The sequence below is a fragment of the Amborella trichopoda genome, chromosome 6 (genome assembly GCF_054954075.1).
Source record: "Amborella trichopoda isolate Santa Cruz 75 chromosome 6, AtrichopodaSantaCruz75HAP2 v2.0, whole genome shotgun sequence".
Lineage (NCBI taxonomy): Eukaryota > Viridiplantae > Streptophyta > Magnoliopsida > Amborellales > Amborellaceae > Amborella > Amborella trichopoda.
In genome coordinates this window covers 14,591,710-14,616,030 of record NC_142341.1, presented here as the reverse complement: position 1 = coordinate 14,616,030, position 24,321 = coordinate 14,591,710, and the positions used below count along the sequence as shown (strand labels likewise).

At 36.9% G+C, this 24,321-nt stretch overlaps 1 protein-coding gene across 4 annotated transcripts; it reads left to right on the top strand.

Moving 5' to 3' along the window:
* Positions 1-11,239: 11,239 nt before the first annotated feature.
* On the top strand, positions 11,240-22,450 carry LOC18438217 (Mitochondrial import inner membrane translocase subunit Tim17/Tim22/Tim23 family protein). Of its 4 annotated transcripts, none has more exons than XM_006848406.4 (4): positions 11,240-13,074; positions 15,941-16,048; positions 21,539-21,643; positions 21,791-22,450. In XM_006848406.4, exons 1-4 carry the CDS (start codon positions 12,975-12,977, stop codon positions 22,084-22,086), a joined length of 609 nt encoding a protein of 202 aa, XP_006848469.1. In that variant the 5' UTR covers positions 11,240-12,974; the 3' UTR covers positions 22,087-22,450. The 4 variants fall into 4 exon arrangements, with proteins under 4 accessions (XP_006848469.1, XP_020525485.1, XP_088725905.1 ...); XM_020669825.2 differs by lacking the exon at positions 11,240-13,074 and adding an exon at positions 19,529-19,729; XM_020669826.2 differs by lacking the exon at positions 15,941-16,048.
* Positions 22,451-24,321: the final 1,871 nt, after the last annotated feature.

The window sequence follows — 24,321 nt, the reverse complement described above, 5'->3', positions numbered from 1 at the left end:
AGTCCTTGAGGGTGAGGATGATGACTAAAAGATCCCTAAAAAAATAAGAAGAGTCCTTGAGGGTGAGGATGATGATTGAAAGATCCCTTCAAAATGCTAAAAACACTCATGAAGGCAAGAAACTGATAAAGCCAGGGCGGAACCTGTTAGAGACTTCAGGGTGATGCCCCGCTAAGAGGCTGCCTCGCTAAAATCCCTCCCTAGCCGATAGGCCCAAACTTTTGGGTCAGGCCAACAAAAAGCCCCCGACTGGACCCGACAGGATGAGGGCCCATAGAGGTACCTTGATTTTCAAACGAAACCCTGGTGTAGTAGAAAACAATGCCGATCAAAGGCTCATAGCACATGGCCGCCAAATAGGCCCGATTCTGACCAACGAGGTCCATACAAAATCCTCATCTGTCTGAATCGCAAATAGTCCCTTGAGGGTGAGGGCGATGAATAAAAGAGCCCTCAAAGTCTCTTCTCCCCCTAAAGTCTCCACGGATGGACCTGTACATTGCATCCAAATGTCTGAACACCCTAGTTACAGCATTGAGAGAGACATGAAGGATAGAGAAGCTTTTAAGTCGGTACCCCTGGGCTTAAGGTAAATCTCTTTCTCTCTCTTCTCATCTTTCCTCGTTTCTTCTCTCTCTTCTCTTTCTTCTCCTTTGTTTGAGTTTTTCTCAAAGGTCATGCACGACATTGCCATTGCCGTGCATGCCCCTTTCTTTCTTTTATTTCCTGTGGTTTCACAAGTCGTGCATGGTGATGGCAGTGCCATGCACGAGTTTCTTTCCCCCTCTCTTCTTTCGTCTGTATCTCTCAACGAAGTTCGCAGACGGGTAGACATATCGTCGGCATCCCGCTTAAGCGCAGACGGTGATGCCTATTGTAGCCCGCTGGGGTCTCATCCTGTTTCGCGCCTATCGTAGATGGTGATACCTATCATCGCCCTTGAAGGGTTGCGACAATACCTATCGGCATCTGCATGCTTCTCTTGCGTCCTACACCTATCGCCACCCACGACTGGTCGCGACGATGCCTATCGTCGTCCGCGAGCTTCTCTCTTATGCCCTGTGCTTATCACAGACGGTGATGCCTATCGTCGTCCGCATGCTTCTTTTATGCGCTCGGTGCTTATCGCCGTCTGCGTGCTTCTCTCTTACGCCCTGTGCCTATCGCAGACGGTGATGCCTATCGCCGTCTACATGCTTCTTTTATGCGCTCGGTGCCTATCGTCGTCCGTGAGCTTCTTTCATGCGCTCGGTGCCTATCGCCGTCAACAGGCTTCTCTCGCATCCCACGCCTATCACCCTGCATTTTACAAGAAGCTATCGCCGCCCTCGGAGGGATGTGCTACCTTCTCGTGTTGCCAACCGCAATGCCTAACGTCGTTTGAAGTTCACTGCCTACCCCTTTCGCCGTGAGCAGCAGTGTCCAGCACCGTCCAGGGGCCACAACACTATTATTCCACGGCTGTGGGTGGTGATTTTAACGTGGTCGGGACCCTCCCTCTTCGTCGTCTCGCGCCTTCTCTTCAATCTCTTTTCTTCTCATTGTTGATTGATTGAGGACAAACTCAGTCTAGCACTATCATAACGGTCTGGCTGTCGAGCAGTATTGCCGTTGTGCTGGTCCTGAGTACCATGCCCGTCTTGCTGCTACATCAGATTAGGACAGTCATTTCGAGTAGTATTGCCATCGTGCCTGTCTGAGTTACCGTGCCCGTTTTGCTACCACTCCGAGTAAGTCATGGTACTGGTCCAGTTATCATGCTAGTCTTGTCCCCTTATCAAACCCTCTTCTCTTTTCTTTCTTTTTTCGAACCTTCTTCTTCATCACCATAACTTCTCATCTTCTCTGCCCTATGAATGTGCATTACCCTAAGACAAGGGTGGATCCTTCAACCCACTTGTCTTGCAAGTTAACCATGATAGTGTTGTACAGAAAACAAGGAGATTGCAGGTCAAGGGAGGCGATTCCGAACCAGCTGAAGCAGATGGAGGGTTGTTCGTCGTGATCTACGAGGGCACCCGTGCGAGTCAGCCCGAGTAAATCACGGACCCAAGTTAAGGTGGTCTCCACCTCACGAAAAAAATTCATCTCTCACTAATTGGGCACCTGCCCTTGTTCTGTGAACAAAGTTCTCGAGAGAGCGATCTCGGGTTTTGGGTATTTTGAACGCAAGACACGTGTCACCTGATCACGTAGATCCGAGGAGGCGAGATCGAGGCATCTGACCAACCCTCACCCATAATGTCATATGGTGGTGCATTGTATTTATTTTGTTTATAGATAGCTTTTCAACGAAGGTATGGGTGTTCATTCTTAAATCAAAGAGTGACGCATTTTTGGCCTTTAAGCATTTTAAGAACCAAAGTTGAGAAGAGTACGGGGTGCCATATCAAGGCAATTCACATCGACGATGGGAATGAGTATAATTTCGATGAGTTTACAAAATTTTGTAAAGATCAAGGAATTAAGAAGCATTTCACCACGGTTTATACTCCCCAACAAAATAGTGTTGCGAATTGATGAATCGCATGAACTTCTTCCAAGTTACATCTTTGCGAAATTTGGTAGAGTCTCCAAAGGGTAGAAAGTGGTTGGTTGCAAGTGAGTGTTCAAAATCAAGAAAGGGATTGATGAAAATTTGGAAAGGTATAGGGCAAGGCTAGTTGCGAAGGAATTTGCACAAAAGGAAGGTATCGACTTTTTTGAAATTTTTGCACCAGTTGTCATATTAGACTCTAGGTTGATGCTTGGGCTTGTTGCATTACATGATTTAGCAGTTAAACAAATGGATATAAGAACAACTTGTTTACATGGTGAACTTGAAGATGAAGTGTATATGCAACAACCAGAAGGATTTTTTGAAGAAGGAAAAGAGAGGCTAGTGTGCAAGTTGAAGAAATCCATATATGGACTCGAGTAAGCGCCAAGACAATGATACAAGACTTTTGACATGTCATGATTGGTCTTGGATAACATATGAGTGATTCTGATCATTGTATTTATATGAAGTTTTTTTAGTGATGGTTCTTATTTAATCTTAGTCTTGTATGTTGATGATATGCTTTTGGCATACAAAGATAAGGCTAGGATTAATGAACTCAAGGCATCTTTGAGCAAGAGTTTAAAAATGAAAGATCTCGGGCCAGCTAAATAAATACTGGAATTGAAATCCATAGAGATCAACGAAGTGGGCCTTTGTCATTTTCATAAAAGAGCTTCATAGAAAAGATGATCGATAAGTTTGGTATGAGCAAGACAAAGCCGGTGAAGACTTTATTAGCTCCTCATATCAAGCTGTCTTCCAAGCAAAGTCTGAAGACAGTGGATGAAAAAGAGAATTATGGTTAAGGTGTCATATGTACGTGTTGTGGGAAGCCTAATGTTTGCCATGATGTGTACTAGACCGGACATAGCATATTTGGTTGATGTCTTGGGCCGCTTTATGGAAAATCTTGGAAAAGCACATTGGGAATGTACAAAATGGGTGCTTCACTATTTGAGACGCACAAGTGATTATGCCATGAAATTTAGAAACGGCTCAAGGCAAATTCAAGGGTATGTTGATGTAAATTATACCGGTGATCTTGATAGAGGAAGATAAACTACCGTGTTGACAATTATCAAATATTGAGGATATATATTGATTGACAATGATCAGATATTGACGATATATATTGATTGGCAGTTATCAAAAATTGATATATATTGAGTTTCTTATTTTGTGGGATTACAATTGTAATGGGATTTACTTCCTAAAAGGTAAGAGTTGTAACTCTATAAATATCTGATAAACCAGAGTAATCCTTATGAATGAGAATCTGGTTTACAAATTTTGTTCACTCTCTTTTGTTTATATTTTTTTATTACAAATTTTATATGGCATCAGAGTTGGACGATTGATCTCCAACGATCTATTGCAGGCCGACAACTATTATGACCAAATACATAGAGGAGGATGCACGAGTATGCCATTGTTTTTGTCCTCCCGTGAGTATCCCATATTGCTTTTTCCGCAAAACAATGTGCTCCCCCCCAAGGAACACCCAATAAGCACTCAGGATTTTTCATCTCTCTCCATATTATATGGATTTGCAATAGGAGGGGCCTCTTAACCTTTACGGTTCTCTCTCTTTCTAGTCTTCCAGGTAAAGACAAAATCCATGAAATCAAGTTTCAAAACTTGCCTCCACAATCATAGTGGGAAAGTTTACCCCTGTTTTTTTCTTTTCTCCATGCTGGGTGTTTACCTCCTGGTGATTACTCAACACCGACTCTTCCATTAAACCATCGTGTTTGCTCAACACCGATTCTTGACCCATCGGCCCATCCCCCATTAAACCGTCGGTAATCATACTTCAGCTTCTAATTTGGCTTCTTGGATACGTGGCTCTCTCTCTAACGTGAGGGCCCTTTTGATTTGGTTTGAAGAAAAGCGACCAGTTATTCGGATTCGGAGCTTTAAATTCACAACAATTGGATGTACATTGGCTTTTTTTTAGAGAGGAAAACAATAGTGTTCAAGGGTTTTTGGTTGTCTACGATTGTGACATCTTTTATTTTTTAATTATTATTTACTGATCAGGTCAGTCTTCTGGTTTATTTTATTTCTTCAGGGAAAGTTTTCTATGTTTTTCCTACAACATAGTAGTTCTATCCTCCCATTATCCAACCCTCCATTTTTTAATGGAGGGTTAAGATGCCCCAATCACAATGTCACGTCTTTAAACTGTTTTATTTTTAATTTTTTTCTATAAACTATTTTGACACCAATTTTTGGATGTCCATTCCGCTATTAAACTCACACTAATGAAAAATATAAAAAAAATGTTTTCAATAAAATAAAATAACCAAAATACCCCTGAAAGATTCAAGGGGTATTTTGGCCGTTATTTTTTATCGAAAAAATATTGTTAATATTTTTTATAGGTGCGCCCCAATGAAAAGATGACACGTACCAAAATTCATATTCAGAAAAGTTATATTAAAAAAGCTAAAAATAAAATACTTTGAGACGTCGGATATAAGATCAAACGGTGAGTGGCTCTCTTGATAAAAAAAAATGGACGGCTGGATGGCAAGGGGATGATAGAACTTCTATGTTGTAGGGGGAACATAGAAAGCTTTCCAATTTCTTCGTAATGGTATATTCAGAACATAACTCTAGCATGAAACTTACTACTGTTCTTTAAATAAATTTAATTATCTTTATTGGACAATAGTTGTTTCTTGTTCTCTCTTTAAGAAATCTAAACTTGGACATATCATTGGAAAGAAAAAGGCTCTCAACAAAGATGATCCCTTGTTTGAGGAATAGCAATCCAATGATGATCTTGTGATGTCATGGATCTTGAACTCCATGGAACCTAAGCTTTTAGAAATTTAAACTTTTGTTGAGAATGCTCAAGATTTATGGAACTCCATTGAAGAAATGTATGGCCAACAAAACAATGTCGCTCGAATTTTCCAATTAAAACAAGAAAATTTTCAAACAAAACAGGGGGATAAATCAATGACTAAATATCTTGACACTCTCAAAAGTATGTGGGATGAGTTGACAATGTACTGACCTACAACTACTGACTTGGCAATCTTGCAAAAACATGCTGAGCAGGACAAAATATTTCATTTTTTGGCTGGGTTAAATAATGAATATGAATCCATCAGGAGCCAAACTTAATGACTGCAGAATTTCCCTCCTTTAGCAATGTTTGTGCTACTATTGAACAAGAAGAAACTAGGAAGAAAATCATGAGTCTTGACTTCAAAATCCCTAAAGAAAGTGTCGAGAAATTTGCCTTGGTTACTACAAATGAAAAGTATGAAACTCGAAGATCTCAAAATAATGGTGGAAGTAGAGACTTTAATAATTACCGCGGTGGTGGAAGGGGTCGCGATAATAGAGGCCATCCAAGATGTGACCATTGCAACAACATAGGACATGTGAAGTATAGGTGTTAGGTTTTGTACCCATACTTAAGGCCCACTAATGACAAAACAGACACAGGTCTACTGCTCAGGCTGCAACTACTCAAAACCATCGTTACAATTGTGATCATTCTCAACAACTAAGTGACATGAGTGGTTCTTCCTCTACACAAGATTCTATTTCCTTCTCCCAAGACAGGTAATTGTTGTAGCTTCATGTCTTCCTATAACACCTTTTCTTGGATAGTAGACTCAAGGGCCACAGATCATATAATTGGTAACTTAAAGTGCTTATCCAACTTGGAAAAAAATGGTAATATGAACCCTATGTCTATTGCTAATAGTTCTTCAATTCATGTCCATGGTGTTGGTAAGACCAAGTTCTTCTTTAAACCTCTTAACTCTGAAGTTTTATGTATGTCATCTTTTCCCTCTAACTTGATGTCTGTTAGTAGAATTACTAAAAGCATGAATTGCAATCTTATTTTTTCTCCCAGTGTGACTTTTTCAGGATCGGGCAATGAGGAGCAAGATTGGTGAAAGAAGGCTGTCTCATGGGCTATATTTATTGAATCAAGAGAATAAGGCTTTAGTTGCCAATCAAAATAATTTTGATGTCAATAAATTGAGGCATTGAAGATTTGGACACCATTCATATCAAGTTTTGTAAATCTTAATGCCTTCTTTGTCTTTAAACTCTCATTCTTGTGAAGTCTGTAAATTCTCAAAATAGACAAGACTTCATTTTCAATGTTCTGTGCATCTTTCAAAGGAACTATTTTATTTGATACATTCTGATGTGTGGAGACCCGCCCCAGTTGATTCTTATGCTAACTTTAAATATTTTGTTACTTTTATTGATGATTGGTCTCATGTTACATGGATATATTTATTAAAATACAAAACAAATGCATTTTCCGTGTTTAAAGAAATTTTCAATCTGATTTTCAATCAATATAATGCCAAGATTAGAAATTTGCCAACTGATAATAGCACTAAGTATGTGAATAAAGTTTTTTTTCTAAGCATTTACGTAATCTTAGTATTATACATCAAACATCATGTATTGGGACACCTCAGCATACTGGAGCGAAAAGAAAAATAGATGCCTTTTGGAATCTATGAGGTCTTTGATGCTTCAAATGCATGTTTCAAAAAATTATTGATATGAAGCTGTTTTAATTGATTGCTATCTAATTAGCAAACTTTCCAGTAAAATTCTTAAAGATAAATCTCCCCTTGAAGTTTTGAAAAATGGAAAAATTAATTTGTCTCATTTGTGTGCATTTGGATGTGTGTCTTATATTCATGTGGTTGCGGACAACCTAGATAAACTTGATAAATATTCATGCATTGTATCCTTCTTAGATATTCCTCTGCTCAAAAGGGATACAAATGTTACAATCCCACAACCAGAAAAAATGCATATTTCCAGATATGTTCAATTTCTTGAAACATAGTCCTATTTCGTCCTATTTCTATGACACATTGGATAGTGGTTTGGAAAATATGACTCAAGGGGAGTGTTCAAGAGGTCATTTACCGTTTCTTAATATTAATACCAGTGATGTGTCTAACACACCCAAAACAAGTAATGATGATCAAGCTGAAGCTGAAGAGACCTCTGAAACTGACCAAATTGGTTTAAAAGAACTTCAAGCACTTGACAAGAACCATACTTGGGATATCGTCAAGCTGCTTAAAAGGAAGAAAGCATTTGGATGTATATAGGTTTATAAAATAAAATATAATAGTGATGGGTTTATTGAGAGACAAAATGCCTGGTTGGTGGCCAAAGGGTTTACCTAAACTTATGGAGTCGACTAAAAAGAGACTTTTGCACCAGTTGCCAATATGAATATTGTTCATGTTCTTTTGTCTATTGCAGTTAATTGTGAATGGTCTTTGTATTAGATATGAGTCTTCCTTTAGGCCATTTTAAAGAAAAGGAGAAATGTCTTGTATGCAAATTAAAAAAAGCTTTGTATGGATCTAAACATTCACCTCGTGCATGTTATGTCAAACTTAGCACAGCCTTGACGAGTGTCGGGTTTCTTAGAAGTTCGATTGATTCTTCAATGTTCACAAAAAAGGGAACTTCAGGTACAACAATTATACTCATTTATGTTGATGATATTATCATTACAGGAAATGATAAAAAAAAGCATCATGAAACTTAAAAATTATTTTCACCAAAAATTTGACATCAAAGATCTTGGTCAACTAAAGTATTTTCTTGGTATTGAAGTAGCACATTCAAAAAAGGGATTCTTCATTTCTCAAATGAAATATGTATTAGATATATTGAAAGAAACTGGGAAACTATGAGTCAAACCGGTTGACACTCCTGTTAATATTAATTGCAAACTTAATTCAAGAAATGAAAAACCTCTTGAAGAAGTGGGCTACTGTCAGAGACTTGTGGACATATTGATTTATTTGACTGTGACACGACCATATATAATGTATGTGGTTAGTCTTGTGAGCCAATTTATGCATGCTCCTAGATCATGTCATATGGAGGTTGTCAATAGGATTCTCAGATATCTTAAGTCATCACTCGACATAGGTGTTTGGTTGAAACCGAATGGTCATACTAATATTATTAGTTATTTTAATGCTGATTAGGCAGGTAGTCGAATCGACAAGACGTCAACTATCGGCTATTGTACACTAATTGGAGGAATTTTGGTTACTTAGAAAAATAAGAAACAAAATGTAGTTACTCGATCTAGTTCAAAAGTCGAATATAGAACTATGACTTCAACTACAAGTGAATTGATGTGGATAAATGCCTACTTCGAGATATGGGGTTTCCAATGGTCAATCAAATGGAGATCTTTTGTGATAATCAAGTAGCTATGCATATAGCCTCTAATCCAGTTTTCATGAAAGAACTAAGCACATAGAAATTGATTGTCACTTTGTAAGAAATAATGTTCAATAAAAAATTATTAGTACTCCTTATGTTCGAAGTGAAAATCAACTTGTAGACAAGTTTACCAAAGTTATTGCAAAGATAAAGTTCCATCAGATACTGTTCAAGTTGGGCTCCATTGATATCTACACACCAACTTGAGGAGAGTGTTTTACAGTTATCAACTATTGAGGATATATATTGATTGGCAATTATCAAATATTGAGGATATATATTGATTGGCAGTTATCAAATATTGAGGATATATATTGATTGGCAGTTATCAAATATTGATATATATTGACTTTATTGAGTTTCTTATTTTGTGGGATTACAATTGTAATGGGATTTGTTACCTAAAAAGCAAGAGTTATAATTCTATAAATCTCTGGTAAACCACAATAATCCCTATGAATGAGAATCTGGTTTACTCTCCGTGGATGTAATTGTCGAACCACATACATCTTGCTGATTCTTTTCTCTCTCTTTCATCTACATTTCTTTTATTACAAATTCTACATACTGGGTATGTTTTCAAGTTTGCAAATGGACCAGTAAGAGCTTCAATCAACAGTGACATTGTCTACTACAGAGGCGAAACAAACAACAGTGACCGAAACAAGCAAAAAAACAGTTTGGCTTCAAGGCCTTATGAGAGAATTGGATATCAAGTCTAAGCCCATATAAAGACTTTGTGATAATAAGAGTGCCATTAATTGGGTTAAGAATCTTGTTTATCATAAGAGGACGAATCATATATTAGTCTGATACCATTATGTTCGATAAGTTGTTGAAGATCGTTTGGTTCTGTTGGTGAAAGTTGGAACCAAGGAAAATGTAGCAAATATACTCACAAAGACGGTTCCGGTAGAGAAGTTGGAACGGAGCCTAACTTGTTAAGCTTGAATAATATACAGTTCCAAATAGGCTCATGAAAACGGTTCTTGTAGAGAAGTTTGGTTCGGTTGGTGAAAGTTGGAACTAATGAAAATATATCTGATATACTCATGAAGATGGTTCCAATAAATAAGTTGGAATGGAGCCTAACTTGTTTAGACTTGAATAAAAGGTAAAAAGTGGATTATTAGCAAGGCAAGTATGTGATTGGCTATCAAGGTGGAGATTGTTGAATGATGATAGAAAATCACCTAAATGTATTTGTCTTTTACCTTTTGTTTGGGGGCTTTTTTGTCACTAAATTAAGTGACTTGTATAAAAGCTAAAAAGGAGATTTTTTGGTAGACATGATTTACTCTTCTTTGGGTTTACTCTTCTCTCTCTAGAAAGGGGTTAAGACTCTCTTAGTTGTGTGAGAAAGAGAAAGAGGTGAATAAGTATTTCTTGTCTATTTTTTTTAGAAATTGTATGCGCTTGTATTGCTCATGTCCTAGAACCATTCGAAATGAAACACAGGGTACATCGTAATTTTGGGTGATTACAATGAAGGTATTTTGGTGAAGGATTTCATTAATTTTCTTCATTGAGGTAACATTGTATCTTCTTGTAAATTTTTCTTTTAATAGTGGAATTACTTGCTGGCTTGCCCCGTGGATGTAGCACTATGGAGTGAACCCCATTGAATTTGTGTTGTGGTTTGTTTCTCTCTAATTTTCTCTCATAATTATGTTTTCATCTCTAATTTATTTTTTCTAAATTATTGTACACGATCCTTGAATTTATTATTAAATTATCGATTTTACATATTCGGTATTCAGTGTATGATATTCGGTGATCGGTTAAATTGGTCTTTCGGGTATTCAAATCTCTAATAGGGATATTTGAAAACAATTATGGTATTACAAACTATGAAGGATGAACCATTGAAAGAAAAATCGGGTGGTCTAACCGACAACTGGCAGTTAGATCGGAACTGTTCACTAAGCTAGTTCGACCAAATTTGATGACTAGCCGGGTATTTTTTTTTTTTAAAAAAAAAAAATTATATAAAATTTTTAAAAAAAATAATTTATTTGTAATATTTTTTTAAAATTTTTTATCCTTATGACAAAGATTGGAAATAGTTTTAGTCATTAATATTTATTTTATATTTTCTCATCATTTTTTTTAGAAAATTTCACAAATACTCTCTCGGACACAATTCAATTCTTTAAAATCTATTTTTTTTATTAATTTTTAACTTCAGATATATTTTGTTTAATCATTCTCTATATATATTTTATTATATTTTATTATATTATTTATATATATATATTAAAAAAATATCCTTTTATTCCCTATTTTTAACTTCTATATATTTTTATGATAAAAATATCCTTTTATTTTTACCTAAACAATCACTAAAATCACACCCTAAAATTTAATCCCATGCTACTTTTCATCACACTCTCTAAAAAATTATCTCTGTTCAAAGCTCCCCATACTTGGTTTGTTGAGATTGGATGGAGCAGAGGACGAGCATAGAGCAGTTTTTCTCTCATCTCTCTTTTGTGTTTCCATTTTTGGGCTTGCAGTTTCTCTCACTAAAATCGATGGCGAGGGCTGTTTTGATGGAAGAAGAGTTGAGGTTTTTTTGGTGAAGTGATTTTTGGTAGAGAGAGAAAGCTGGTTGTTGCCGAAGTAGCCCTGTTTCTTGGCCTGAAAACTTCTGGTTTCTCTCACTAGTTGCAGGTTTTGATGCTACAGTCTCTTGAAAACCACGTTTTGTTCCACAAAAACTGCCATATTTGGAAACTGAAGATGGACAATTGAGGGCCTGGTAATCACCAGGAGGACCTAGTCGAAGCTCTGTCTCTCTGGTTTTGGGCCCAAGCCTCCCCTCCTACAGAACCCTAAAACTTTCTCTCTCTTCCTTTTCGACTCCATTTCTCTGAGAGTTTTTGCCATTTTCTAATATCATTTGAAGAAATGATGGTGCACTCTGATGAGGATTCATTTCTCCTTCTTCGCTCATGTTGGGGGTTGAAAATTTGCCTTAAAAAGAAAGAATCGAGAGGCAAGGTCAAGGAACCACCATTAACAGCAGGAAAAACAAGAGGGTCACCGGAAAATTCACTGATGGCAATGAATATCGATCGAAAATGCACTTGGGTGGTTCAATCTTCTCATTTTTTTTTATTTTCTTTTTCTAATGGTTTTGATTGATCTTTATTATCTGTTTCGTTTAATCTGTTCTTCTTTATGGTTTGAGAATTTTAGGGTTATGCTGATTTTTCTCCTTGGTTTTAATGTTATATTTTACGGTTTGAGGTTTGTTGAATGGCGTATGAGGCGACATTGCACCAGTTTCAGCCTCTTGCGAGGCAGAGCTCCATCCTCAATCTTGCCCCAGAGGAGCTGCAGAGCCATGGTGGTGACCTCTCAAAACCCTTGACCACCATGAATATTGATGAGTTCTTCAAGGGTGCTTACACTTCTTTCGATGGAGCCCCTGGTTCAAACTCAGGAGTGGCTATGACTCTAGAGGACTTCCTCCAAGGAACTGGCTTGGTCGATGAAAACCTCAATGCACCACCAGCCATAAATCCTGCAACCAATACATTGCCATTTATGGGGTTTAACCTGGCCCAAGCTCTAGATGGACAGGGATTCCATGGCCAACCAGCTGAGTTTTAGAGAGAGAGGAAAAGTCGAGTTTTAGGGGAAAGAAGCTAGATAATTTTTAGAGAGAGAGAGAGAGGAGAAAGAGAGACGATGTAGATAGGAAATTTTTGTGCAATTTTGGGTTTTAGAGAGAGAGATAGAGACATGGAGTTTTGAGAGGGACAACAAAAGTTTTGATAGGGTGTCTTTTGTTTTTTGGTAAAGACTTTAAGGTCCAAGGGATCAAAGGTTATAAGATAAAAAAGATGAGTTATTTTTATGATCAAAAGGTCCGGGGGTTGGAAGGTTAAAAAAAAGAAAAAGTAGAAATATCTTACTTATATATGAGATATAATAGAAGTTAAAAATACGGTATAAGGAGATTTGTTTTCCTTTTTTTATCTTATTTTTAATACTCTTTCTAACATCCAGGACTTGCCCGGTTAGAAAGTTGGAATGCTTTCGGGCCGGTTTAACCGTGCCGGTTAAATTTTTCCTATATGAGCAAGCAAGTCACCCAAAACGAAACTGGAGAATTGGGAGTGACACTCTCCCCAAATTTTGCTTTTGGTGGCGAGAAGAAGGAAAAAGAATGGGTTCAGACGGGGAGGATTTGATCGCACGGAGGCGGAGAAGAACCTCTTCTTCACAAGGTTGGCAACAACGCATTGCTCTACCCACCATTGTTGCAGGTACTACTGCTCTCTCTCGCTCTCTCTTTCTCTCTCTCTCTCTCTGTATTGATAGGCTATAAGGTGGTCCGGGTTTCCATAATTCTCTAATTCACTATCATCCCTTGCTTCATCTAACCCTACTTCGAAAGCCATTACTTTTCCTCTTACCTGGTTTCTGTTGACAGGAATTCTTCCTTCCTGATTGTCACCAGCTCGCTGGTCATTGAGTATTGCCTGATGAGTTTCTAGGGTTTTCAGTACTGTGCATGGGTTATTGCTTGGGTGTTTATTGATGAACTTATGTTAATTTAGGTCCAGAATCTGATTATAGCTAGCTCCTTCTTGTTTTGAATGAGGATGAGGTTTATCTTGGTGGAAATATTGGAGTTTAACTTTTCCTCAAAAAAATAGTGGAGTTTAGTTGGGTTCTTAGTTTGATAAGATAGCATTTATTCTGGTATTATGTCTGAAGTTAGAGTAATTTCTTGTGAAAATCAGCTTATTGAGAAAGCCTTGGGCTGAATATTAGAAGCATAGTGGCTAAAATTCTTCGACCTACAGTGAAATAACTCACGCAGCAAATGAGAAATAACTGAATGTCATTGAGAAAAAACACTGATTGCTTGGAACTACCCAGTAACTTAAGATTGTGCCTGAGGACCTCTGTAATTTGGTACATAGCATTAAAACAAATTCAGAAAACAGAAAAAGCCATTGACTAGGATGGATCTGTTGTTTGCTGGGAATTCCTTGAAATGTAAAGTTGTTTGGATTATTTAATGAATGAATTGCAATGACTGCTATTTGTATTTAGTGCATGATTTACCTGGTATGAAATCCTGATGAAAGACTATGTCTGGCTGTTTGGATTAGGCAAGCATTTCCTTGTTTTAAGGATGAGTTGACTTGTTCATTTAAAGTTAGTAATAATTCCTTATTGGAAACAAGATGATCCATGAATATAAGTTGGTGGAGCTAATAATACCTACACTTTCTCTGAATATAAAGGTAATAACCTTAGGACCTAGGATAACCACTGAAAACCATAATGATCATCTCAAGGAAATAGCATACATAACAGATGTCGAGAGGCCTGTTGTTGGAACCCACCACAACCCACAATGCAACTTAAAAAAGAAAAGAAAAGAGAAAGGCCACAAACCGAAATTTAGGTAAACCAATCATATTTGTCCCAGACCATGTCTTGACACTCCAAAGTAAATTGAATCCTAACACATTTAAAGAAACTCATATGCAATCTCTTACGTACCTTTGAGTGTTGCATTCAAGACAGATGATTCCCATCATTGTCATGACAATTGAGTATGGACTGACAAAGTTTAGTCTCTTTTTTACTGAGACAACTATAATCTGTTGGCTAACCTTGGGTCCTATCAAATAGATTATGAGTGGGATTGAAATGTTTACTTTAGTGTTAGAAAAACTGGCCTGTTAAACTCTAGACTTGCCTGAGTCCACCTGGCTTAGGGAGGTTGCACTGTCTTCCTGTAAAAAATCACTTTCAAAAAGCTCAGGCGAGTATTTTAACGACTCGGTGAATCATATAGAAGGACATCAGAGGGTCCCGAGTCCCAAATCCAAGTCATGTCTTGTCCAAGTCCTACTGAATCCTATTGAAAACAGTAAATATTCTCAAGAATATTCGAGTTTGTAAAACAAGACTCACTGATTCGACTTGATTCAAGAGTTAGCTAAGGCTCGAAGAATTTTAAGTTTTTAAAATTGGCCTACTTATTATTCTATTTATCTTTTTGATAGGAAGGTGTTAAATGGCTATCGTCTCTAAAATGGACTGAATTTTCATCAGGGGGCTTATGATGTCATCTTAGATGCTATAAGTAGTCCTAATTTGTGCACTAGGGGCTTTTATTTCCCTTAATTTGTGCACCTAATTCAAATTATTGAAGTCATGGGTATGGCGTCTCTAAGCTTGACATAGCATTTCTTGATTGTTGACAATGTTGTAAGTAGCATTTTGTTTTGGGACCTCTATACTCAACTGATATTTAACGGTTCCTTGCCTTCTTTCTGCACTCTCTGCTCCTATGCATTACGGTACCCACTCGAGAGGAGTGGTGTTAGTATTTGATAATTCACTGGAAGATCCAAAAAATCTTTTATATGATTAGGATTATTAACCCTAACTGCTTCCGCCCTGGTTACAAAAGCTCCCTGTATTATGTTAGTCGTTCATAGGAGTTCCCAATTTCTGAAGCTATATAAGTCCATATGGTTTGTGGGAAAGACATGCTCTGTTACAGTCACGGCATAATTCAGTAAGTTTTTATAAATTAAAGAAACTCTTGGAGTAATTGGTCATTTCACTACTGAAGAGGTTTTACCGGTGACATCAGCCCTATAATTCACAATTTCCTTGAATCGATTTTTGGATAGTAGAGGTGGGCATTCTCTACCATGGGGTTCCCTGCTCACAGACATGACAGTTATGAGTTTCCTGGAGAAGATGATTCAATGATCAGTGGATAGATATTTTATGATGTTTGTTTTATTCAATAATTATACTTATTTTGTGATTTACCTATTATTTGGGCTCAGATAAATTAATATATAGTTATTTCTAGTCTTAGCTTGATTGAATGTTTAGGTTGTTGGTTGTAAGCATAATTGGTACATTTTCATTGTCATGCTTGTTTAAAGCAAACTTGTTTCTCTCTCATAACTAGAATGTGGCCCTCTCTCTTGTAACAATCAGCTCAGTCTAAGCCAAAACACCTACAAAGAGTTTATTGATTTGGTATATGCATGTATTTCATTATAGCTAAGGCGTACCTGGCTGAAAGAAGTGTAACATGTCTGTTATTTATATATCTAAAAATCTGATCTCCTCATATTGAGATTGTAGGGGCTCTTGGTGGGGGATATGGTTTACTGAGTAGGAAGACGTATGGTACTGTTAACTTGTCTGCCACATATGCTGCTAATCTGGCCATTGTTACCGGATGCTACTGCGGTATGTCTTTTCAGTGTGTACATATTTCTTGTTGCTATGTTATGGATAAATTGCCGCAGTCCCCATTCTTGAGATATTTGGTGATGCATTGTGAAGCCCTTTTTTGGGTATTACTTAAGCTGTTCTTGTCTGTTTTTGGTTTCAATATTTCATCATTCAGATTTATGGTACAAGTAATTCATATTTTTTCGCAAAAATGGCATATTTGCAGGGATTGGGCTTTTAAGCTTGATATTTGACAAATCATATTTGTTCCCAAAAATGGCTTATTTGCAGGGATATAAAACTGAGATGTAACAGTTTTAACTTTTTGAACAAACTCTTTTCGCTGTACTTCGCGGTTAGCACTTGACATCCCACTGTCCAATGCCAATGACTTTCAAAACAAGAACTTTGGAAGCATGACTTTTGTTTTCCATTTTCATTCGCTAAGATTAAACATGCGTATGATAATAAAACTATGATTTAGGGAGCGTAATTGTGTTTCATATACTTCTTTTCCTAAAGTTTCTTTTGTAAACATTGAAATATTTTATTGAACTAGTTATAGGCCTGGCTGGCATAGCCATAACATGACATCATGGGTTCCCTGCCTACCTACCGTGCCTGTTAACATCTCCAAAAAAAAAAAACAAAAAAAGAGGAGTACGTTATTGAACTGGAAGTCTACAAGGAATAGAAACAAATCAAATTGGAGAGCATATCTGGTGTAAAAAAAATACTGTGTTCCCAATTTGCCCTCATTACACCCAAATTTGCCGACCTGTCTACTACCATGTCCTTTTTGACAAGTTCATAGATGTAGGACCAAGGGGGGTTGGCTCCTACACAAATGTGACACACCATATGGGCATAAAAAGGTAATGGGGTAGCAGGGTTTGGGGGTATCAGAGTCTCCCTGTTGGAATAGGGTTTGGGAATTTAAGGTCTAAATTGGGTATAATTGAAGATAAGGTAATAGGGAAGGGTTAGATATGATTATGTCAACAATTACGGCTAGGTTTATGTGGTGTTTAGTGTAGTGAAGTTGCTGGAAAATTTCAGGTCTGTCAAGGGTAATTAATAGATTCAAAGGGAATGAGGTGACATTATGACTAAGGTTGGTTGGCTTAGTGATATGAGGGATAGGTTTGGAAAGGAGTTGGGCTAAATTATTAGGGCTTGGAAAAGTTGATATGATGGGATAGAAATAGGGTGATGAATTTGGTTGAGGCCTTGAGGGAATCTTAATGGGAGTGCCACACAGGAGGAAAAGATGAAGTAGCCAAAACTTTACATGGGGAGAACCTCCGAACCACGAGCCAGGGGTTTGGAGGAATCTCTCCACCAAACGAACACAAGGCTCTAACCTTTACCCAGGGGTACAAATCAGGTCAGGTCGACTCAGCGCCAGTTCGGCTGGCTCGGGTCCAGGTCTGGACCCATAACCTGGCTCTGGTGGGTTGGGTCCAGGTCTAACATCCCAGAGGTCTGGGTCCAGCCCAGACATACACACACTTATAGATGCCAAGCAGACTTGGTCGGGTCCTTGTTAGGTGCATCCCTAAGGGGCCCAGACATACACACAGTTATAAATGCCAAGCAGACTTGGTCGGGTCCTTGTTAGGTGCAGCCCTACCTTTAGGGAGGGACTCTCTTAATACTATAGCCCTCTCCCTCTACAGAAAGAATTAAAGAATCTCCCCTCTAAAGTTGCCTTTCACCACTATTGATAACCCAAAATTTATAACTAAATTTAAATTGAATTAGCCTGTAGGCTTAGCTTGGGACTCAAGCTATCTCTAACTTCTTAAACTTCCTTATCTTCTAGAATCTTTCAAAATGAGGTAGGTAGTTCCTTTATAGTTTTACAAAAGTAGTTCCTTACAGTAATATGAAAATAATATTGAGCCTCTTCAGCAAAAGTAGGAAAATAACTTATATTGTAAAACAAGGAAAGAAATAACTTGCTAAAATTTGAAAACTCCCAATGGTCCACATTATCCTAGAAGGTTGATGTTTCTAGAATATTACCTAGGCTCCCTACCCTAGGATGGTTTAGAGGACTCGAAGGAAAGACAGAAACCTAACACACAGGAAAATAACATCGTCACTTCTTCTTTAAGCAGGTTTTCAACCATAATCTGAAACTCAAACTGTCCAAATTACAGTAAACCCTTAGAGATAGGGGTCATAGATCTTGAAAAGGTCTTCGATTTAAGCTTTGGCTTACCCAGAACAGACACTCAGATGAAATGTTTATGCCTTCAGAAAGTGAACTGTTTCAGCCATCTGCCAACGTATTTACTTCTATTGGTTCATAACTTTGTAAGACTATTTTTGTTTTGCTTGGGAGAACGCGAGAAGGAAATCAACTTTGTCTCGTGCCCGTGCCCTTCTTGTGCTTATTAGCGAATTTGCACTCATGGACTTTCAGAGTACCCTTGACGAATGCCATGCTCATTTCTTCAATCTATATTACATTTGAATGCTGATAGTAGATTGTGGGGATGATCTAGCCTTGATTACTTATTTACATGTTGCATATGATCCAAAGGTTTTCACAGTACATAGGCACTGATCATGTTGATAGACAATGTAGTTTTGCTGTCAAAAATGATTAGCTGTCTTCATACCATGTGAAAGCTTCACCACTGGAAACAGTCCCTTGAAGTAAAAAGACAATGGAAAAAATAAAAAGCTTGATCTGCATATTTCATTGTTGCTGGTGTCATTTTTGCGCATGCAGAGGATCAATTCTCAAAATTCCATTGCTTGAAAAAGCTTGGGAATATAAATTGAGGGATGTTTCTCTTCGTGGTTCAAGTCAACAAATATGATAATCTACTAATTTGTTGTTTAGAACACGTCAGTGGATTACTATGTCATTTGTAAGTTATAATATGGGCTGTTTCAGATCAGTGAATTGAGTTGTGGATTGCCATTCATGGTCTATACTGTAACTGTTTGTAGAGAAGAACATTTATATTTATTTATTTAGCCATCGAGTTAATTGTATAGCCTGACAGTTGAGTGCACATAGGCTCGTTTTTATTTGTATTGAGTCATCTGTGCAGAGCTAATTTTAAACCTCACATCTTGTGTATCATTTTCAAGTGTATTTTAATGAGAATCAGTTACCAATTATTAAAAACGTGACCCATTAATATTTTGAGAAGAGTATCCTTTACATCCACGGTGATTCAATTATTATCTATCTCCTTATAATCTTTGTGTATTTTCATGTGCCTTTACGTGTTTTTCTACTAGTATAGACATGTCATACATACACCATCATTGTGTGGGAAGTTGCACTGGTGATATCGATAATCTATGTTTTTCAAGATGACTAGGTGCTGATTTGAGACTAACTCCAGGGGCTGCGGTCATGTCATTTGGAATTTTTTTTTTTTTTTTACTTTTTTTTTAATACTTGTATTTTTTTTTTTTTTTTGTGGAAAGCTTCTATGTTTCTTGAGTCGGTTGTTATGGAGTTTGCAGATAGTTTATGTTTGAAAGGTATCCTACCACTGGCATCTGATGAAGAATGAGCATTAGATGCTTCTCAATTTGGTGAGATGTGAAATAACGAGCAGGTTCTAATGATTAGTACAACCACATGTGGAAACAGCAAATATTTTTGTCTGGATAGTTCAGCAGGGTTGCTGAAGAAAAATGTCTACACGTGGAGCATCTTTATAGGTTTCCATCTCTCCCAATTTACTCATTCTTATATTTGGCCACTTTTTACCCATAATTACCCTACTGTTAATGAGCCTTACGTTTACATTACTACATGAGAATTCAGTGGAAACAATACCCATAAGGAAACTGTATCAAAACAACCCTTCTTTAATAAAAAATTTGCCGTTAAACCAGATGCACTCAGGTCACTGCCAAGTTGTTAATGTGTTTGCTACCTCAATGACTCCAGAGTCTTGACAGTCAAGTGGGAGGAACTGGCTTCAAATTGACAGCCTAGGAACATTCCAAAAGAATGATATAAGGATGATCTGTTCTACGTATATTTCTGAGGAAGATGTGTGAGAAAATGATCGGATATTGTATTGGTCTCTGAACTTGATGTATACACATTCTGCTTCTTTATTTATTTGATTATTTATTTTTGAAGTAACTTAGTGGTCAATTTGAAAGTCGTGATTGTGGATAAGGTACATGATTAAGGTTGAAGAACCAAAAGACTCAAATGGTACAAAGGAATTAAAAAGCAGATGAGACACAACTTATGATGGCCAATATACCCAATGTGCAACATAGCACTCACCCTCAAGCTGCGATGATGTTGATTTTGGTTGTGCCCATGTGACAAGTTGGAAAGTCTCTTTACTTCGAATGAGGGAATAGAGATCAGCCCATCTAATCCTGACTAATAACAAAGGAGTATCTTCTCTAAAAAAAAAAAATTGAAAAAGAAAAATCTGCTGTGGAATTTGGCCTTGTCAATTTAGGCAATTATGACTGCATTGCCAGATAGGCAGATACCATTTCATTTTTAAGCATGTGTAAGGGTTTATAATCGATGCTTGAGGGATTTCCCAATAATATCTTCAAATTATTAGACTTGATTATGAACTCTTACTAGTTTGCACAGCAGAACAGCTCAAAGTTGGAAGGATATGTTACTTATGGATGTTTTCCTTTCAATTGATTTATCTGTTATTTTTTTGGGTTACCACTTCTAAAGTTATTCATGACCATCCATAGAAGAAGGTTTCTCTTTGAAGATTTTTTTTTCCTGCCCTTCCAGCCTTCCATTAAATCTTATGAAGAGTCCCCTGTAGTAATAATCTCAGTGATTCTACTCTCTTGTCAATACACTATTAACTCCAAAGGTGTTGTATCATAGCTATATGAATGACAAGGTCAGAGAATTGCAAAATAGGGCCGTAGAGCTGCTGCAAAAATGTACCAGGTGGTTGATAGTTAATGCTTGGAAACGGAACCATCTAAAATAATTGAAAAAAACCAAGGGTAAGTAATTAACCTGAAAACAGAAGATCTAGGGTCATGAGTTGCATTATTCAATTACCAAGTGCATGTATTATGTGAGATGTAAGCTGACTCTATTCATCTGACTGCCCTCATGGAAAAACGAATGACTGGATAGGCCTATTCTAATAGGGAAAGTATAGAATGAGACCATTTACTTTTTATACAAGGTGGTCACAATAGTCTTGACCATTGGATGTAAAGTTGGGTGGCTGCAATTATTCCATTGACCAAACTCAAACTTCAAAAGAAATTTTCTCGAACTTTGTGACACATCCAAGCTATCAAATTTTACATCAAATGGTTGTAAGGAACTGTGACCAACTTGTATAGAAAGTAAATGGTCATATTGTATACAATATTCGCTTCCCAAAGATGTACTGCCACCATGATTTCTGGCTATTTGCTAAATGCTAATGAGTAAGTTGACCACTAATTTAAACAGCTTGCTGCATTCACACTATATTGCCCACTAATTCAAACAGCTTCCTGTTTTTACAGGATCACGTGAACTTGTGCGAGAACTCCGAGCTGCTGAATCTGGTGACCTTACCAACTCCTTTATAGGAGGCATTGCCAGTGGAGCATTTCTTGGTCGACTTCAAGGTCTTGGTTTTTCTTCATTTTATTCCGATTGGCATATCTAACGCTTCATTCTTTCTTTCTTTGATCATATTGCATTTCTTTCTTTGAAAAAGATAAGCATATTGGCACGGCATGTGGGGTTTATAAATCTAAAAAGTATCACTACAGGTGGCCAGTTTGGTGCTGTTCGCTATTCAATCATATTTGCATTTGCTGGTACTGCACTGGATTATGGAGCTAATCAGCTTAAGTCTTACTTGGAGAGCTCCCAAGATTCTCTCTCATCAGAACCGTCAGTTCAACAATCGGGTGAGAAGAAGGATAAATGGCTGAGATGGCCTGAATGGGCACCCATCCAATTGTTTGATGAGGAAGCTGCTGCAAAGGAAGCTCAAGAAAAACAGTTTTTTGCACAGCAAATAGCGATGGCCAAACTAAAGGAAGAAAGATCTCTTGAGAAATGAATGTAGTTTGTTGCCCTTTCTATGCTTCTTCTTCGATTGAGAATGCACCGTGTAGCGATTTTGAACAGCTGGGGCTTTTTTGGGATCAAACTCTGTGGCCAAGGGATCCAGTGCTCTTCATGTTGAGCTTTAATTTTTAGGTTTGAAACCCTCTAGATCTCTTAATTTAATTTTTTTATTTTTTAGTTCTCTGACAAATAATTAGGGTGAGGTGTGATTTTTAAAGGAGCTGGCTCCTTCCTCTACATAGCTGTAATATTACCGCAACATTGTATAAGATACTCTGCCACCACCTGAGTACTATTTGTTGGGATAGCTTTCTATATTCCTCCTACAATATAGAAGTTCTATCCTCTTTTTACCATCCAGCCGTCCATTTTTTATCAAGAGAGTCACACACCATTTGATCTTAGATCTGACATCTCAAAGTATTTTATTTTTAGTTTTTTAAAACAAATTTTCTGAATATGAAATTTGGTGCGTGTCATCTTCTCATTGGGGCGCACCTATAAAAAATATTAATAATAATTTTTCGATAAAAAATAATGACCAAAGTACCCCTTGAAACTTTCAAGGGTACTTTGATCATTTTATTTTATTGAAAATATTTTTTTTATATTTTTTGTTGTGCGAGTTTAATAGAGGAATGGATTGTTAAAATTTGGTGTCAAAATAATTTATAGAAAAACAATTAAAAATAAGACATTGTAGAGACGTGACATTGTCATTGGGGCAATATTAGCCTTATATTAAAAAATAGACGGTCGGTTGGATAAGGGGAAGATAGAGCTTCTATGTTGTAGGAAGAGCATAGAAAGCTTTTCCCTATTTGTTATTGGTGGAACTAGTCAGCACTATAATTTTAGATAAGCCACGCTCTTGGAAGAGCATATTATCTATGTAATCTTGGGAATGAACCAATCTAGAAGCACTTTTGGGACCCCATTTTTGGGAGTCCAATTTTTGGATGTAATCTCTTCAACTTGGCGACTTGCCTCCAACCAGAAAAAATTTACAAAAAAGAAAAAGAAAAAAAGAAATTCAAAATATGCTTGAAAAAATATAGCAAAAAATATGAATTACAAAATCACTGAAAGGGTCAAATGATAAAAAATTAAATTTGAGAGTTTGTTTTTAAATTTTTATATCAATAAAGGTATATCTTTGAAAAATAATAAAGAGTTTTCAAATGGTCTCTATTCAGTGTTGGGAATTAGGGGCACTTCGATAATTTTATGCCCAAAAAGGTCTTAATAGAATGATAGAAATATTTTCACTTGTTCGGCGTTAGAACTTGTTATATATTTGAAATAAGAGGAATAATACCGGGTATTTGCCTTAACAATGTCAAATGATGTAAGTACTCGTTATTATTCCTCATTTCAAATACCAAACAAGCTGTTTGTAAATTCTAACTCTAAAAAGGATGGGGTTACATTTATACTTATGTAAGGCATCCTTGGGGGTTAAATTAACAAAGCACGTCTAATTCTTCAGGTTCCCTAACATCAATAGGTTTTTTCGAGGACGTATTCGATTGATATACCACTTTAAAATTAAATCCCCAAATGTAATTTGTGATCTTTTAAACCCTTCAATGATTTTGTAACTCAACCCATTTTAATTGATAGTTTCTCAAAAATAAAACCTCTAGATTGAATGAGGGTCATCCAAAATTTCTAATTGCAGTCTATATGTGCTTGAAAAATAACTTAGGATTGAATAAATCCTGTCCGATTTTTTGAACGGGAGATGTAAAAGTTGCATAACTGAAGATTCTTCTTTTTTGAAAATAACTATCTATCGATTATTAGATGGATCTCAAATTTTCAAGTCTAAAGAAATCATTTAAAATTTCAAGTGCAAGAAATCCTTTAAAGTAACTTTTTGGCCGGCTCCTGCCGGAGCATAGCGATTTTATGACTGGTTCAGGAACTCAATTCTCTATGAACTTATTTCTCTATTAGGGCCAAAATGACAAGGAAAATCATTTCTCCGAAACATCGTATCACTAAAGTTGTGACAATAAGGCCTCAAGCATCTGAACATAGTATCACTAGGGATGTCTTTGATTTGAGGGAATTTTTTAAAGTGAGACTTGAACGTCTTGAAGAAATTTACACGACATAATATTTGTGTTGTATTTTTCACATCCATAGAGAGGGATGTGGGTTTTATTTATAATAGTTTTGTAGTCAATATATACGGTAAGAATCCTTTATTAACTCAATCAAG

What these genes read in the sequence shown, in the direction of transcription:
- LOC18438217 (XM_006848406.4), top strand. Translation starts at nt 12,975, where the DNA reads ATGGGTTCAGACGGGGAGGATTTGATCGCACGGAGGCGGAGAAGAACC. An exon ending in TCTACCCACCATTGTTGCAG is followed by an intron (nt 13,075 to 15,940) that starts GTACTACTGCTC and finishes TTGAGATTGTAG; the next exon opens with GGGCTCTTGGTGGGGGATAT. An exon ending in TGTTACCGGATGCTACTGCG is followed by an intron (nt 16,049 to 21,538) that starts GTATGTCTTTTC and finishes CTGTTTTTACAG; the next exon opens with GATCACGTGAACTTGTGCGA.